This window comes from Planococcus citri, chromosome 5 (genome assembly GCF_950023065.1).
Source record: "Planococcus citri chromosome 5, ihPlaCitr1.1, whole genome shotgun sequence".
In the NCBI taxonomy this organism is placed as follows: domain Eukaryota; kingdom Metazoa; phylum Arthropoda; class Insecta; order Hemiptera; family Pseudococcidae; genus Planococcus; species Planococcus citri.
Genome location: NC_088681.1, coordinates 61,603,062 through 61,622,093, shown reverse-complemented (window position 1 = coordinate 61,622,093; position 19,032 = coordinate 61,603,062). Strand labels below are relative to the sequence as shown.

General features: G+C 33.3%; 1 protein-coding gene across 5 annotated transcripts in view; it reads left to right on the top strand.

Moving 5' to 3' along the window:
• The first annotated feature begins 1,577 nt into the window (after positions 1-1,577).
• Positions 1,578-19,032, top strand: part of Reph (Regulator of eph expression) — a 152,622-nt gene continuing 135,167 nt past the window's right edge. Inside the window, exon 1 of one of the 5 annotated variants that reach the window (XM_065367792.1) lies at positions 1,578-2,258. In XM_065367792.1, the coding sequence (XP_065223864.1) occupies positions 2,193-2,258 (66 nt within the window). In that variant the 5' untranslated portion in view covers positions 1,578-2,192. The remainder of the gene's footprint in view (positions 2,259-19,032) is intronic. The other 4 variants (XM_065367797.1, XM_065367796.1, XM_065367795.1 and 1 more) reach the window with 4 other exon arrangements.

Genomic DNA, 19,032 nt, shown 5'->3' with positions numbered 1-19,032 from the left:
AATTACATAATATGCGTGTACCTACTTACAACAAGATAAAACAAAGCATATGGTACTAATGCTACAATGAATGTATACAGGTACATATAATTAGGTACAGATTGATTTTCGACTTCAGACATTAATTGCATCATTCCCTGCAACTTTGACCGTTAAAATAAACGATTTTCAAATTTCAAATGTGTTCTTTACAGGTACCTACATCAATTGCCATAGGATTGCCACTGAGTGGCAAAATCATTGGCAAAATAATTGCCAATGAGATTGCCAGCAGTGGTAAAACAGAGGCAAAATAATTGCCAATTAAATTGTCACTAGTGGCAAAACGGTGGCAAAACATTTACCAATGAGATTGCCACCAGTGGCAATCTTATTGGCAAAATTTAATCTTTTGCCACATTGGCAAAGTTAAAATGCTGTCTTCTCATTGGTTGGAGCTTTGCCATTATATTGCCTTTTTTTTGCCATTAGTACACCTAGTGGCATTGGCAAAATATTTTGCCATTTGCGCGAATCGGGATGGAATGACCCTGGTTTCACTGTTCAATATTGTTTTGGGAGGGAGCTGAGGGTATTCAAAAAAAGTACCTATATCAACATTTGGCACTTTAGGTTACCTTATACAGGTAGGTACTTGATAGAGCAATTATTCCAAATGAATTACGACCATGAAAAAAGTCCCTCGACTCTCACGACCACTCGTCTATACCTATTCCACGAATACCTGAGAATTTAATTTTTAAAAAAAAAGGAAAAACCGAATTACAACAAAGGTGAAAAATTTATTCGAGCGTTCATTCATAATTTTATTATTTGAAAAGTCATTGAAACTAGGGTAGAGTGTAATTCGGTTGGCGAATGAATGGAATTTATAAAATAATCGATATGAGAAAAAATAATTTCTTCGTACTACACATAGACAGTGTATAGGCGCGCATCTTGAAAGAAAACAAATTCGGTCACGGTTAAAGCAGGCAAAAGTGGGTGGTTGGGTGAAATTTCTCAAGAGAGAAAGGTGAAAAAAAGAATACTACATAGAGATGAAGAACGCCCAAGCCCAACAAGTACAAAATATCCTTATAGAGAAGAAATTCAAATTCGCACTCTGTAGAGGTAATCTGTTCGCATTCAGATTTAATAAGTTCATTTTTTAATCAAGGTGTAGGTACCTATCTAATTAATTGGTACACAGTGGTGATGTTGTTGTGATAAAGCAACGAGTACGCTATAAGTAAATGAATAATTAACCGATACGATGGCCTAAATGGTAAAATTTCTTCAATGGTATCGATTTAGAGACCCACCAACCAGCTGCAGGGGAAAATATCTAAACCGATGGAAAGGAAAAAAAATTGCCCACTGTGTGTACGACGATAGGACCTGCGTTAACATAACAAAGAAAATTTTTCCAAAATGCTGATTGGTGAATAAGAAATACGTTCGTACACACGACTACATTAAGTACGCATTCTTACATCATTCATTCAGAAATGAGCTCTTCCTTGAAACCCTGGAATTTACCCTCACCAGTGATTTTAGTACACTTTTTGAACGGGAATAGCCAATCCGGAGCTGGCAAACATTTTACTCTAGCGGAGAGCTATTACCACGCGTTAACATCGATGAATGAGTTGTAAAGGGCAAGAACCATCGGATTCCACCGGTCTGCTACCATATCGTAGTATATATTCAGTCGACGTTACCCCACCTCGTGTTAAACCGCCGAAATGGACTCGTCCGCGTACGTTCGTTTCAGCTGACTGTCGTATTTAGTTGTAAAGTTGTACGGGAATCATTCGTCGTTACCCTTCATAGTAAAACCGTTACCGTCGAATCGAAGCGATTTAATTGAACGGGTTACCTTGTAAATCCGGCCAATGTGTAGGCGGTGTTACAAATTTATCTAATTGTTTTTACTCTAGTGTGTTTTACTAATTCACCTAATCAGTATTTTTCTGCCTAATTATTGCTTAATACGATCGTATATTTGTGTTATTAATATTTCATATTCGCGAAGTTACACGTACGTATCTCTAGATCTACGGTCTACGGTTTTGGTGCAGTTCGTTGTTTGTTTTCTTCGTCTGGTGTCTCGTTTTTTTTAGAAAAACATTTATGACTGTGTAAGTTCATAACTGTACTTTATTATAAAATTGAGCTTGATTACCAAGCTCGGATCGTGTTGTTGAATAATGATAAAATATCTCACCGAGAGACTAAGGCAGTATACTTTGAATGAAGAACAGTCAAACAGTAAAGTGAGTAATACATTTTATTGCTGATCTAGTATATAGTACCTCTAATGCATGTTACATTTTGATACGTGTATTCGCTATTCGACGAATAAAGCACATAAATACGTGATTTAGAACACCATTGTCTCTATCTATGTAGCTAAGTTTAATCGTGCCATTTGCTTCGAATCGAGTTGCAAAAATGTACGATTTGTAATCGAATGGTGTAATATTGATATGTAAAAACGTCGGTTTTGGGTGTCGTACATGTCTAGAGTAACTACCAGTTATCCGCATTTTTTGCCCGACGAATTCCTTTGTTCCCTTTTTATTGATTCGTCGACATTAAAAAGTCGACAGAATGTTTCTTTTTCGCCAAATGCGAATTCGTACTATTTCCTATCGCTTCATTCCTGGTTCTAATTCGCGGTTCCATTTTTTCGTTCGATAGGTATTTTGAGTATGTAAACATGGACGGGGTAGAGCCAGGTTCGGTTATAGGGGGAGTAATCCTTATCAGTAATTAGTAGGTAATGATTGGTGTAGGAAGTAGGAAGTGGGGTTTTTTAATTTTTCGGTCGTTTCAGTTCATTATTTTTTATATTACTTGTACTTATTCGAAATCGAGAAAGAATGTTGTTGATTATTTATCACATTATCACATATGCAGGTGTTTACTTTGTAAACAAACGTAAAATAGGGCTAATTGATTGTCATCAAATTTAAATATAATGTGTTTCTTATCTTATCAGTCCAGCAAGTAATTCAATTATGAAAGAGATCAAAGAGATGATGATGATGATGATGATGATGAACTAATTAGTTTATCTGTCGTGTTTACTTTTATTTCTATTTTCATAATAGCATCATGGAATGATTTGAGACATCTTATGTCAGGACCGGTGAACAAAATTGTAATTTACTTACTTAGAAATTCAAGGGGTCAAATGGGTCAAATCAATCAAAACTTTTTTCAGTGTTTTAAATCAAAAAATCACAATTTGTCTCTAAAAATACAGTTTGTTCAATTTCACTTTTTTCCAGCAAAAAACTTGAAAAAACTTGTTTTTTTTTAGGAAATTGGAGTTGAAAAAAAACACGTTTAAAACAAAAAAAAAACACTTTTAAACGGCTTTAAACGGCTTTTTTTGTTTAAAACATCGTTCTGTTTTTTTTCACTTGTTTTAAACATGTACAACCCTGGATAATAGTCTGGATGAGGGATGTTAAGCTCAACCCTTTCTGCAGTTTCGGCTATGAGACAAACTGACGGATAAAACTTGAAGTGCTTTAAGGGGATATTCTCAATACATGGTAGTATATCTGTCCGCCTGTCAAACTTCAAACACATAATTCAGAGCCATTTGTGCACGGAATGGCTTCAAATTTGGTATATACGTTTTTCAAGACGATTAGAATAATCCTGTGCATGCATTTGTCGATACGTTGAGTAGTTTTCGAAAAAATACGATTTAATGGAATGTTGGACTTTTTGAGAAAAATCCAACATTTCTTGAAACTGTATTTATTGAAAAACTATTCAACGTACTGACAAATGCATGCACAGGATTGTTCAAAATGTCTTAAAAAACATGTATTTCAAATTTGAGCCCATTCCATGCATCCGCGGCTCTAAATTATAGCATTAAAGTTTGTCCCATTCCGTCCCATAAGACCAATGTAAAATTAAGGCATTTTGGTTATGCTATGAGAAAATTTGGTGTATTGAGAATATCCCCTTAAACTGAGTAAGGTCGGTTGCTGCACAGAACTCAAAATTTGCTGGAAATCGCACATTCATAAAGTATTCATGTCACAAATAGCAATAAACCTTAAATTGACTATTTTTCCATGGGTGCCATTTATCGGCACGACAGATTAAATGATTTGAACGACAAAAAAAAAGTGTTTTGCACGACAGATGCGAACGTCTCAAAACCACTTTTTTAACGACAGAAACAGTTTTCAACCATTGCACGACAAAAAAAATTCAAGTGCACGCCAAAAAAATTAAGTGAACGCCAGCGTATGCCCGACAAATTGAATCAAATGCATCGACGACTTTTGTAAATGAACGACGACATAATGATAAAAGCGACGAATTTTTTCGCCAAATTAAAATTTCCAAAAACAATTCATTATTAAAGATATCAACGTAACATAAGAATTAGGAACAGTATAAATCATTATACGAGAAGTGCCATTTTAGCCTTGTTTGGCCTACCCCTCTTCCTTTTCAGCACCAGAGGCACATTTTTTGCTTCTACTGGCACACAAGAGCGGATGGGGCACTTTCAAAGTTACCGGGATTTGTTTTTTTTGTGGATATGATATTGTGTGTGTGTGTGTGTGGGGGGGGGGGGGGGGGTGGATGGGTAACGAAGGAAAAAATCATATGTGCTTTTTACTGACTTTTAAAAAAAAATGTTTTTACTTTCAATTTTAGTCAATGTTGTCATTTGATTATTAGGGGGCGGGGGGGGGGGGGGGGGGTTATAAAAATTACAAATTCGACAACTTTTAAAGAAAAAAAAAAGCAAAACGTTGCCGATTTTTTTTTTTAATTGAACAATTTGACGAAATTGAATAATTAAATTGGAGTTTGTATGCTGAGTTAAGTCAAGCTAATATCTAAGTATTTGTAAGAGGATAAACAAAATTTTGAAAAAGTTAAAGTTTTATAACTGAAAAAATAATGTACCTACTCATACACTAAATTGAGCCAAATAAGTTGAATAAAATATGTACTTGTGGAAAAAGTGACAATTTTGTCAGAGCGGAGTGAAAGCCAAAATTTTGGAGAATCCAAACTTGAAAGGTGTGAAAAAATATTATTTTCGTTACTGTTGAGCCCCATTTTCGAATTATTTGTGTTGTCGTGCAATTGAAATAATTTTGTCGGGCTTTCCCATGTTCGTTGTGCATTTCCTTTTTCGCGGCGTGAATTTTCTATACTTGTCGTTCGAGGTCTGTCGTTCAATGCTGTCGTTCTAATGACCAAAACTGTCGTTGAATCGCTGTTGTTCAAAGACATGATTTCGTCGTGGGATTTTCCTGTCGTGCAATTCCCTTAATCTGTCGTTCAATTAAAGTTTTCCCTTTTTCCATTTATGACACCGAATATCATTATAAATCAAAATCCAGCCTTCTGAGGCATCTGATATTTCAATATGAGAATATTGATAACATGCATTTTTAAAAGTAGAAAAAAAGATGAGCTAAAATAAAATAAGTTTGCGTAAAAAAAGAAATTTTTGAAGAAAAACAAGGCTTGCGACTTCAGATGGTTATTCAAACTGCAAATGTTTGAAGGTGATTGCTTGTGAGAGGATTAAAATTGATAGAAAAATCTTTGTGTTATAGAGAGCATTTTTTGAAATTTTGAAAACTCGTGTCATAATTCAACCTGAAAAGTATGACATCATTTTCATTTTCGGACACATACATCTCTCTTGAGGTGATTTGCTTGGGTGAGTAAGTTACCTCAGAAGATGACTAGGTGAACTTTTGCGAGCATTTGAATTTTATGATAGATACTGTGTCATAATACAGCCCTCAATCTGTTTGTCATAAGGAGATGATAAAAATAAAATACATACATATGTCATGTTGTGGAATCACTGGAATTACTTTTTAGAAGTCATCTTACAGATAATGAATTGATTGAGCGCAGTCTTTATGACACAGTATCCATCATAAAATTCAAATGCTTGCAAAAGTGTACCCAGTCATCTTCTGACTGAGGCAACTTACTTACCCAAGCAAATTATCTCAAGAGAGATGTATGTGTCAGAAGATGAAAATGATACATATTTTTCAGAATTTCATTGAAAATTATGCGTTGAATTGTGACATGGGTTTTCAAAATTTTGAAAAATGCTCTCTATAACACAAAGATTTTCCCATCAATTTTAATCCTCCCACAAGCAATCACCTTCAAACATTTGCAGTTTGAATAACTATCTGAAGTCGCATGCCTTGTTTTTCTTCAAAATTTTCTTTTTTTACACAAACTTATTTTATTTTAGCTCATCTGTTTTTCTATTTTCAAAAATGCTTGTTACCAATATTTTCATCTTGAAATATCAGATGCCTCAGAAGGCTTGATTTTGATTTATAATGCTATTCAGTGTCACTAATTAGTTTATCTGTCCTGTTTACTTTTATTTCTATTTTCATTAATATGTAGCATCATGGAATGATTTGAGACAACTTATGCCAGGACCGGTGAACAAAATTGTAATTTACTTACTTGAAAATTCAAACATAATAGTCTGGATACCTTTTCCCATCGAGCTTCTTGATTTTGATTTTACATAATATGAAAAATGATATACAGTGAGCCATCGCTCAAAATCTTCTGGAAATTACAAATTCAGGGAATATTCATATCACAATTGAGTATATGTATGGCTTACATCAAAGTAGATCTAGAAATTTTTTTTAAGGATTTTAATCAAGTTCAGTGGAAACTTTCTTTCAGAATTGAAAGTTACTCAGATCAATTGTAGTTCTAAACTTCTGAAGGTACCTCTGGAGCGGTGATATGGATCATCGAAGAGAGGCGATTTTCGAAAAAAGTAGGTTTTTTCGCTCTACGCCCTACCTAATCTGTTTTTGGGTAAATGGATCAGTTCGAAAAGATAGTATTTGAGATTCGGCGTCGGCTTAGGCTATCATCACCGAAATCCAAGACATCTTTAGGATTCTATTTAGTCCGACGTATAACAATTGGTGTGATTGCACCCCCCCCCGCCGATTTTCCGGGACAACTTTTTTCTTAAAGGGGACATCCTATATATAGAACATTTTAAAGCAAACTTACCCAAAAAAAAGTTGGCCTTACATACAAAATGGCGGCCATTTTGATTGACAGGCCAGCCGAAATTGCAGATTTTGCGTTTCAAATTTCAACATAGGACTTGCATGAACTTTTTCAAACCTTACAAAGGTAGATCGAAAGATCATGCAAAAATTTATCACCTGTCAAAATTTCAAGTGCTAAAGTGCGTTTTTCGATTTTTGGTGAATTTTTGAAAATCGAATTTAGGTCAAAAATGAGGGAAAAAATCAAAATTTTACCAAATTGACCAAGAAAGCTGAAATTTGGGATATGCCCAAATTTCGACATGCCAAATCGATTGGAAACGGTTTCAACCCGTTTTGAGCAGTTCTGGAGCCTCCAGCAGATTTTTGAAACTCGAAATTCCCACAAAATTCCATCAAATTGGAGTTGTAAAGCTGAAATTTATTCTAAAAACTAATTTCAATTCGCTACGAAGTACTGCAGGTGAATTTCAAGTCGTTTTGGAGCCTCCAGCGACTTTTTGAAAATTCCTGAAGCCTCCAGCAGATTTTTGAAACTTTAAATTTTCACAAAATTTCATCAAAATGGAGATGGAAAGCTGAAATTTACTCTACACTCCAATTTTAACACCCTCTGAAAACGACTTCAGGTGGGTTCAAGTCATTTTAGAGCCTCCAGTGACATGGAATTTTGTGGGAATTTTGAGTTTCAAAAATCTGCTGGAGACTCCAAAACTGCTCAAAACGGGTTGAAACCGTTTCCAATCGATTTGGTATGTCGAAAATCGGGTATATCCCAAATTTCAGATTTCTTGTCAATTTGGTAAAATTTTGATTTTTCCCCTCATTTTTGGCCTAAATGGGATTTTCAAAAATTCACCTAAAATCGAAAAACGCACTTTAGCACTTGAAATTTTGACAGGTGATAAATTTTTGCTCGATCTTTCGATCTACCTTTGTAAGGTTTGAAAAATTTCGTGCAAGTCCCATGTTGAAACGCAAAATCTGCAATTTCGGCTGGCCTGTCAATCGAAATGGCCGCCATTTTGTATGTAAGGCCAACTTTTTTTTGAGCAAGTTTGCTTTAAAATGTTCTTTAGGATGTCCCCTTTAAGAAGAAAGTTGTCCCGGAAGATCGGCGGGGGGGGGGGGGGTGCAATTACTCCTATTGTCATATGCCGGACTAATTGAGCAGTTGAAAATTTTCCAATCCCTTATTTTTGGGTAATTTCAAATTTTGAAAATATTTTCTTTCCAAATATTTCTCATAAATTATGTCAAACCATGGAAAGAAATCATTTCTGTAACTGGGGAAAATGTTTGGAATACTGAGGTATCAACTTTTTAAACATGTGTGCCTATTTCTAAAAACTACAAAAATTTCACTCGGTTTGGGATATTTTTCTCAATTTTTTGAAATCGACAATAATAAAGAAAAAATTGGCACCACTGTATTCCAAAGTATTCCCCAAGTTTTAGTAATAATGTTATGAACGATTTGCAAATTTTCAACTACTCAGCAGAACCCTGAAAGTGGTTATGAATTTTGATGGCATTGGCCTAGGTCGATGCAGAATCTCAAATACCTTCTATAGTACATATTTTAGGAATGTGGCAATTTTTTCCAAAGCAAGTTGGGCAAGGTCTAGAGCGATTTTTTCGAAAAATGTGCCCCATTTGGAGATCTATGTACATCTTCTCTTCAAGAGCCCCTCCGGAGCCAAAATGTTTTCTGAACAACTTATATGTATAAGACGTTTAAAACGTAAAAAATTCCCCGATTTAATTCTAAGTTAATAATGTAAATAACCTATAATCCCCATGCTTTAGATGTCCAAAAGACAGTACAAGCAATAAAGATAAATTTATGATGATGATGAACTTTGAATTCAAAATGAAGGTCTCTACGAATTTTCTCGACTTTGAAATGATTTTCGATACCTTTTTCCCAATTCTGATACCGAATAGCATTGAGAATTAATTAAAATAAAGCCATTTGAGATGAGATGTTTGATCTCCAAGACGAAAATAATGAAATATCAGAGGTTTTTTTTTTTAGCAAATTCATTGAGGACCTCCATTTTGAGTTTGAAAAAATTTCTCAAAAGACATTTTTATGGCGAGGAGATCATACCTTACTACGGAATAGTGTGAAATTTGTAAGTAAACCACCCGCAACTACTCAGTACTTTTTGTATTTATACCAATGGTATCTTGTGATTGCGGTTCTTCTTGTCTTTGATATGGTCTTCCATTTTGCTCTTCAATGAAGCTATCAACAGAAAAACGAACACAAATTGATATTAAAAATGATTAATTACCTTCTTATATTACAAGTATACAACTCAGCCATAATTTTGAGGGAAAGGGGAGGGCGAGGAAACAATTCAAAAGGTACCCTTCCATCTTTTTGCAAAATTTTGGAAACTCGTATGGCTTCGCAATCACTTGAATCATTATGGTTGATATAGACAAGTCAAATTTTAGCTCCAGAGGTATCTCCGGAGTGGAGATATTGAGTCTTCTAAGAGAATACACTTTTGAAAAGTACATATTATTTTTGATTTTACGTAGGAAGTGAAACATGTAGCTGGAAAAATTTTTGGGTTACAGAAATTTGAAAATTCATGTCAGGATCTGTGAAAAATATGACCATATTAGCCCCTCAACTTGAATATAAATTTTGCAAATTGTGACAGAATGTATCAGTTTCAGTTCGTCATTCATTCAAATTGAAAACAAAAAGCAAACCATTTATGGCAATTTTGAACTTCAGGTTTGGAATTTGAGAGCAATCTCGAGTAAAATTGAGCAATTCAGCTCATCATTTTCAAAATGAGGGTGCAATGGTCTTCAAAATTAAATTCTGTCAGTGTCTTCAGAACTCAGATTTAAATAGGTACCAATATTGTACTATTTTTGAAAAATTTTCAATTTTTCACTTTTCATTTACCTAAAACCTATTCCAGTTATTTTGTGGTTTAGAGTCAAAATGGTCTTAGAAAATAATTTCATTCGCCAGTTTGCCTCATGGTCCTAAAGCCTAAAACTTCAAACACAACCGTCTCGATGTCAGATATAATAAGACCTTGATTCGTCGCAAATACTCGTATTCGGACAACATGGTCGACATATACTGGTAAATGTTATGATAATACATATTTTAAAACCATAACACAGAGTGGAAGTTGTTTATCGCGAGATGAGCACTACACACATACACAGATATATTTTTCGATACGAAATTACACAATCATTGTTGAATATAGCGCCAAAATCTCATACAATTCGAACAACACGCTAACATCTTCTATAGAATCTTACTTGTTTATATTGTAATACGCTTTAGGGTTAATTTAAAAAACACCATATGGCGGAAGAAATTCAACTACAGTGCTTACGATGATGATGTACTCATGTACTCGTATATCATAAAAATGAATCATAACTTGTGTAATTTTTACAGCCTAAATGACGAATTCATTTTGTTAGTTTAGTGTACTGTTAATGTCAAACTCGAACAACGAACATGTGCTATGGTCTGACTATGAGTCTGAGACTGCTTAATTATAGACCATACTGTATATATGTAGTTAGCTGATTACTAATCGATTCTTTTAATGGGTACGATCGCCTATTTTAAATATCGTTTTAAAGAATTATTCTTATCCGAAGCAGGTGCTTGGTGGAATATATAAGATGAATAATAATCGTCTATAGTACTTACTTACCCGTAATAGCTGGAAATTAATCCAGATCGAATATTGTTAATACGTATTGTAAGGCTGTAATGTCGATGAATTGAAAAAAAAAATCCTATTAAAAGGGTCTCGAATTTCGCTCGAATAATCAACTTCGGTTTATTCAGCTGGAGAATTTGAAACGTGTTTGATTCAGATGATGCTGAATTGTGATATCCTCAGCTTTTTGAAACAATGGTGTCGAAGTGGAGGTATTTATGGTGACATGTGAATTGTGTGGGTAACCTATTCGTATTAGCATGTTTTTTGAAAATTAAAGCATTACCTACTTTTTGTCACTTTTTCTATCATTAAGTACATATATATTCTTGGTGTGTATTTTTTCATTTTCATGTTCGTGTTTTTTGTAAAAGAGAAAACGAAGACACAATTTTGAATTTTGTAACATGATTTGCTGAAACTAAATTATTTATACAACGAAACTCTTGTTTATAATTTTAAAAAACAAATAATTAATATTCAAAATGTACGTTTTTTTAGCATAATGTTGCGAGGAATATATTACAAGATCGTCGGTAGAATTCCATAAACTTACCTTTAGTTCGCCTTTCTCCTAAATCATTCTACTTGTAAAAAAATATATAATTCGAGTAATGCGAAAATTGATTGAAAAAGTCGAAAAATGAACACTTACTTTAACATAATTTTAGCAAAAATTGAACTAGGTACCTATTAAAAATTGTAAAAAATTAATAATTTTTTCAAAAATTGATCCTGGCCAAAAAATGGAAGAAAGGAGCTCATCGCAATAATTCCTCTCGTACTATTCTAAAAAGGGAGGCATTGGATCTTAAAAAATAAGATTTTCATACTCTTAGTTCCATCTTGTGCATCATTTGACATTCGAGTAAAGTTTGGCTTTTGAAGTCGATTTTGAAAGTTTGAAAATGATTTCTCCCTCTATTTCCCTACTTACACGCGGGCAAACATTTCATTTTTTGAAAATATTTCTCAACATATTCTCAATCTTTATGCATCAATTTTCAAAATTTTCTGAGTGATGTAACCTCAACCTACCTAAGTGACCGAAATTTCAAGTTTCAACGGTATTTTTTGTCCTCAGGATAGCCTCATTTGTCGAAATTTGCATTCATCGTCATATTTGAATCCGGCGAATCGATTCATCCATCTCTTCACTCTTTTCGCAATGGTTTAGCTAAATTTTAAGGACCCCTGTTTCCACCCTGAAATCTGAAATTATTTTAGATAAAAAAATTAATCGAGTCAAAACATCAGATTTTGAAAAACTTACTTACTCAAGCCCATTTTTTAATTTTTGGCAAATGTTTAGAAAACAAATCAATTTGGAATCATGCGCGAATCCTGGATGTGCTGTCTCAATGGATGGTGAAACAGAATAGCTTCAGCGGTTCGGTTCCTCGTGTCGTTCATGATAACAAGCAGCAAGCCGGTGAAACGCATCGTTTCATTTCAGTTTTTTGATGATTTCAATGGAATTACTTAACCCTTTGGAGGTTCTCTAGGTTTTCGGGTTAGAAAATTGAAGTGCCTTAATGAGTGTGATAGGGTACCTCGCCCAATTGGCCAAACCACAAAAAAGTCGAGCTTTTGATGAAAAGTTTTATAGGAAAATGAAAGTTTCCAAAAAACACAAATGTGACATTTCCTAAAAAAAAATTGAATGTATGCAGAATTTTTTTTGAAAAAATGAACCAAAAACACGTGTCAAAAACATTGAACAAAAGCACTCTTTCAAAAAATGAAATAAAAATTGAATTGGAAAAAAATAAAAAAACAAGGTTGAAAAAAAGTCATCTGGCAGTTCACAAATTCAGCGAGAATCAAATCTTGTTGGCAAAAATGCCTTTGTTTAAAGCATGAAGAGAAGAAAAATCTATGTCGCTAAGAGAGGATTTTTTATCAAGTCATAAAATCTTTTCGGAAATCGAGCCGAAATATGGGACAAAATTTAGCGAAATTGCGAGCTTTCTGGCAGGAGGTAACTAATTATAAAAACATTTTCGCCTTTATTCACGAGATGTAGCATAGAATTTTCTTTCATTTTGGGAAAAAATGAGTATTTTATAACTTATTGGAGTATAGGAATATGAAGATGAAGATGAAGAGAAATAGTGAACAAAAACACAAATCCACAGCGTAAACGAAATGAAAGACTGAACTCGTAGATGAATTTGGATTTTTATTTACTATTTTTACTATTTCTCTTCATCTTCATCTTCATATTCCTATACTCCAATATATGATAAAATACTCATTTTTTCCCAAAATGAAAGAAAATTCTATGCTACATCTCGTGAATAAAGGCGAAAATGTTTTTATAATTAGTTACCCCCTACCAGAAAGCTCGCAATTTTGCTAAATTTTGTCCCATATTTCGGCTCGATTTCCGAAAAGATTTTATGACTTGATAAAAAATCCTCTCTTAGCGACATAGATTTTTCTTCTCTTCATGCTTTAAACAAAGGCATTTTTGCCAACAAGATTTGATTCTCGCTGAATTTGTGAACTGCCAGATGACTTTTTTTCAACCTTGTTTTTTTATTTTTTTCCAATTCAATTTTTATTTCATTTTTTGAAAGAGTGCTTTTGTTCAATGTTTTTGACACATGTTTTTGGTTCATTTTTTCAAAAAAAATTCTGCATATATTCAAATTTTTTTTAGGAAATGTCACATTTGTGTTTTTTGGAAACTTTCATTTTCCTATAAAACTTTTCATCAAAAGCTCGACGTTTTTGTGGTTTGGCCAATTGGGCGAGGTACCCTATCACACTCATTAAGGCACTTCAATTTTCTAACCCGAAAACCTAGAGAACCTCCAAAGGGTTAATGGTTTATAAATTGACCTTTTGATGAAATTAATAAAAACTCTTTTCTTTTTCAAAATTTATATATGTAGAAGCTTAGCTTAAAAGCTTACTTGGTAAAATCGCCCCTGATTCGAATAAAAAATAGGAAAAATAATCAAAATTCCACCAAATTGACTGAAATCTTGTATGTACCATTTTTTCGGCCACTCGAATTCTTTGGAAACGGTTCCAAATCGTTTTGAGCAGTTTTCAAGCCTCCAGCACATTTCTGAAAATTGAAATATTTCCTTGAAATTTGAACCCATGAAGTTTGAAAGGTAAAATTCACTGCATCCTAATAACAATATGCTGACTGAGTCGATTGGAGATGGTTTTAAGCCGTTCTAGAGCCTTCGGTTATATTTTGATTCTTCCAAATTTTCAAAAAGAGCCATGAAAACTGGTCAAATCAACTTCAGCGTGAATAAACGCGATCAGAGCGCAGCCTACTGGTATTTTGTAGCCTCTTGATAATTTTTTTGAAAATTCAAGTTTCTAAAAAATCCCATCAGTCAAGTAGATAGTTCACTAACGAGCACAAATCACGTTTATACGTGCTAAAATTGGATTGTACTGATTTTAGGGTGTTTTTTCGTATCAACTGGAATTTCCAGAACATCGCTGGAGGCTCCAGAACGACATGAAATCATCTTTAATTGACTCAGCGTGTTGGAATTAATAGTCCGGCATATGACAATAGGATAGGAGTAATTGCACCCCCCCCCCCCCCCCCGCCGATCATCCGGGACAACTTTTTTCTTAAAGGGGACATCCTAAGGAACATTTTAAAGCAAACTTGCCCAAAAAAAGTTTGCCTTACTTACAAAATGGCGGCCATTTTGATTGGCAAGTCAGCCTAAATCGCAGATTTTGCGTTTCAAATTTCAACATAGGACTTGCACGAAATTTCTCAAAATTTACTAAGGTAAATCGAAAGATCATGCAAAAATTCATCACTTGTCAAAATTTCAAGTGCTAAAGTGCGTTTTTAGATTTTAGGTGAATTTTTGAAAATCCTATTTAGGCCAAAAATGAGGGAAAAAATCAAAATTTTACCAAATTGACCAAGAAAGCTGAAATTTGGGATATACCCTATTTTCGACATGCCAAATCGATTGGAAACGGTTTCAACCCGTTTTGAGGAGTTCTGGAGCCTCCAGCAGATTTTTGAAACTCGAAATTCCCACAAAATTCCATCAAATTGGAGTTGTAAAGCTAAAATTTATTCTAAAAACTAATTTCAATACGCTACGAAGTACTGCAGGTGAATTTCAAATCGTTTTGGAGCCTCCAGCGACTTTTTGAAAATTCCTGAAGCCTCCAGCAGATTTTTGAAACTTTAAATTTTCACAAAATTTCATCAAATGGAGGTGGAAAGCTGAAATTTACTCTACACTCCAATTTTAACACCCTCTGAAGACTGCTTCAGGTGGGTTCAAGTCATTTTAGAGCCTCCATCGACTTTTTTGAAAATTACTGGAGCCTCCAGTAGATTTTTGAAACTTGAAATTTCCCCAAAATGTCATCAAACTGAAATGGAGAGTCGAAATTAAGTCTGCAAACTAATTTCAATACGCTACGAAGTTGACTACTGGTGGATTTCAAGTCGTTTTGGAGCCTCCAGCGACTTTTTGAAAGGTTACATGGCGTTTTTGTGGAAAATTGTTTTCTCAAAGTAGCTGGAAGCTTCAAAACCATTTGAAACCACCATTTAGTCTGAGAAGTAAATTTCTGCTTGCCAACTCCATTTGATAAATTAATGTTGCGGGAATTTCAAGCTTCAAAAATCTACTGGAGGCTACCGTAATTTTCAAAAAAGTCACTGGAGGCTCTAAAATGACTTTAACTTACCTGAAGTCGTCTTCAGAGGGTGTTAAAATTGGTGTGTAGAGTAAATTTCAGCTTTCCATCTCCATTTGATGAAATTTTGTGAAAATATAAAGTTTCAAAAATCTGCTGGAGGCTTCAGGAATTTTCAAAAAGTCGCTGGAGGCTCCAAAACGGCGTGAAATTCACCTGCAGTACTTCGTAGCGTATTGAAATTAGTTTTTAGAATCAATTTTAGCTTTACAACTCCAATTTTATGGAATTTTGTGGGAATTTCGAGTTTCAAAAATCTGCTGGAGGCTCCAGAACTACTCAAAATGGGTTTAAACCATTTCCAATCGATTTGGCATGTCGAAAATAGGGTATATCGCAAATTTCAGCTTTCTTGGTCAACTTGGTAAAATTTTGATTATTTCCCTCATTAGTGAATTTCAGCTTTTCAACTTCAATAAGGGTAAAATTATTCAAAAATTTCGATTTTCAAAAATCTGCTGGAAGCTCCAGAATTACTCGAAATGGTTCGAAATTATTTCCAATCAATTCAGAGTGTTGAAAATAGGGTACTACAGCAAATTTCAGCTTTCCAGGACAATTCGTAAAATTTAAATAAAAGTATGAAAAGGTTGAATTCTGCATACAACTCTGTGTTGGACATTTCCCCTCCAGTTTACCTCTAAATCCATGGGAGAAGTTCAAAAGATAAATTTTAACCATTTTCATCTGAGAAGTTAAACTTAACAATTAGATTACTCTTATTTGTAAAAAAAAATTGTGAAATTTTCAAAACACCGAAAGCTTCGTTATAATCAAATCATTCTCTCCTACACCTTTTAATACTAAAATTTGGATTTTGATCTGATGTTCAAATAAAACTTGCTATCATCTGATACTAATCATTCAGCCAAATGATTATTTGCAAGGTCATCGCAGTATATGTAACCATAACGTCTAAACTCAATTATTTCATTGTAAAAAAAAACTACGAAAACTTAATTCTCTCGACATTTCTATAAAATTACTCGCATTGTAATTTGTGTTAAATTACTTCCAAGTTCATTGAACTGGTAGGTATTTAAAATAAACAGATACAAGAAGCGATAAAAAAATTGTAACCTAACTAGATATAGTATACGTTCGTATTTATATTTTTAGTCAACTTTTTAAAAATGGAAGACATACTTGGCTTTATTTTGTATGTACGAGTACGTAATATTGAAGTTGTAACGATTACATTATCTGTTTACCTCCTGATCTACAGAGACAGTACAGACAGAACACACGATAATCGTAATCGAGTATATTACCGGGGCTTTTCGCGATAAGAAATTTATACTCGAAAATAGATACGATATTTTTTGCCAAGTGGTAGGAATTATTTACACGAAAGTGACTAACTATAATAGTGTACTGTGTGTGTTAAGACTCGACATTGTATATATATTTTCCATTATGTATTAAACGACCAGCGCGAAATTCCGGACATAGAAAGAAATGGTGCGCAAACAATACGCGTTTATGAACTTTATCACGAATACGAAATTATAAATGTGGCAGTTAACGATGAAAAATATAGTGTAATTTGTGATTAAACGCGCTTATCACAAGTACCTTTTTAACGATTGATGCGATAAGTTGTAATTTATTGAGTTATTTGTTTTGCATGTAGGTATATGATTTTTTTTCTCTCTCTCATTTTTCTTTTTTTTTTAAATACACGTAATACAAGAGTTAAAAATAATTAATTAGCGAAATAATAAAATCGGCGAGTTGAAAAATGGCCGCTTACACCTTCACCTCTATTCAGTATCACTATCCATGTATCCCATACTGGAATGTGTCAATGATTGTCTATAGTACAAGTCCACAACAGTTAATTTAGACCCGGAGGTCTTCCTAAACCCCTCTTCGGAAGGTATTGAGAGGGTGTGTGTGGCATCCAAATTCAGAAGGAAAAAGATTGAGAAATGCAAAACACGTGACAAAAAAAACAAACAGAACTAAAAAACAATACGTGTCACTTATCAGCAGAAAACGAAAGTAAATTCTGATGTTCTCGGTTACACATATCATAAAAACTGTACAATTGTTATAAAAATCACTCACCGTTAATTCAGAGTACCTGACAGTCTTGAAAGTCATGAAAAGTCATGAAAAAGTCATGAATTTTGCTCGAAACACATTTAATAATTTTTTTAAAAGCCCATAAAATGAAAAAAAAAAAAATGAAAAAATGAAAAATTTGTTCAAAACATTATAGATAAATGAAATGAATAAACTGAAATACTTACTTGCCTACATACAAATGAAAAAAAATACACCACAGTCTTTCAAGTACATAGCGGTCTAAAAGTCAGTACCCCGATTTTCACGTTTTAGTTTTTCTTAATAAAATCAAAAACTATAAGCATCCTAGAAACAAACTAACGACATTATGTCGATTAGAAATTTAATTCTCTACATCTTTGTTATCATGAAATTTTTTTTGGACGCTTCCTTTCGCCTCTAGATCGATTTTTGTGACTTGATGACTTTTATGAAAATTTTTTCAAAAGTTCATTTCTAAGAGTTTTAGTTTTTTGTAAAAAAAAATCAAAAACCAAGCATCCTAGAAAAAAACTACCTAACGACATTATGTCGATTAGAAATTTAATTTTCCTCGACGTAATTTTATCGTAGGACGCTTCTTTTCGTCTCCAGATCGATTTTAATGAAACTCAGTTTGCAAATTTTTCAAAAGTTTTGCAAACTGAGTTTCATTGAAATCTATCTAGAGACGAAAGAAGCATCCTACGAAAAAATTATCGTATGTTGAAGAAAATTATAGAGAATGAAATTTCCAATCGACATAATGTCGTTTAGTTTTTTACTAGGATGCTTAGTTTTTGATTTTTTTCACAAAAAACTAAAGTTTTTTGAAAAATTAGCCAACTGAGCTTCGTAAAAATGATAAATTTAATTCATTAATTTTTTTGGAGGGGGGGGGGTATTTTCATGCAGTACAAGTCATAAAAAAGTCATGATTTTTTGTCTGGGAGTTTTGTTGGACACCCTGTTATTCAAACAACAGAAAATGATTAGATTTTGCATAAATCGCCAAGATCATTGAAAATTACAAAAATTATTAATCAAATAACCTGAAAAATTGAACGATAATTTTTCAAAAATACAAAACTTATAATAAAAATTGAAAAAGTAACCTCTGAATTATCAAAAGTTCCCCTAAATGGATAAAAAAACTCAGCATAATTGAGCAAAATTTTGAGAAAGTTGCTTTAAAATTTATTGAAATGTGATACAAATAGTTTACAATGGCTGAAAATTAATAAAACATTGTGAAAATAATTGAGAATTTAATCGAAAAAATACCTACATTCATGAAAAAAATTTCATGGAAAATTATGAAAAATTGGTCAAATATTGCCGAAATGAAATAATTAAATCGTTGAAAAAAACACATTAAGCAACACGAAGACTGTAATCACTTACTTACAAATTAACCAAAAATTAAACATGAATTTGTTGTTATTCCTTTTCATCCATATTTGTTTTATTTCACTTCAATGCATTTTTCTATT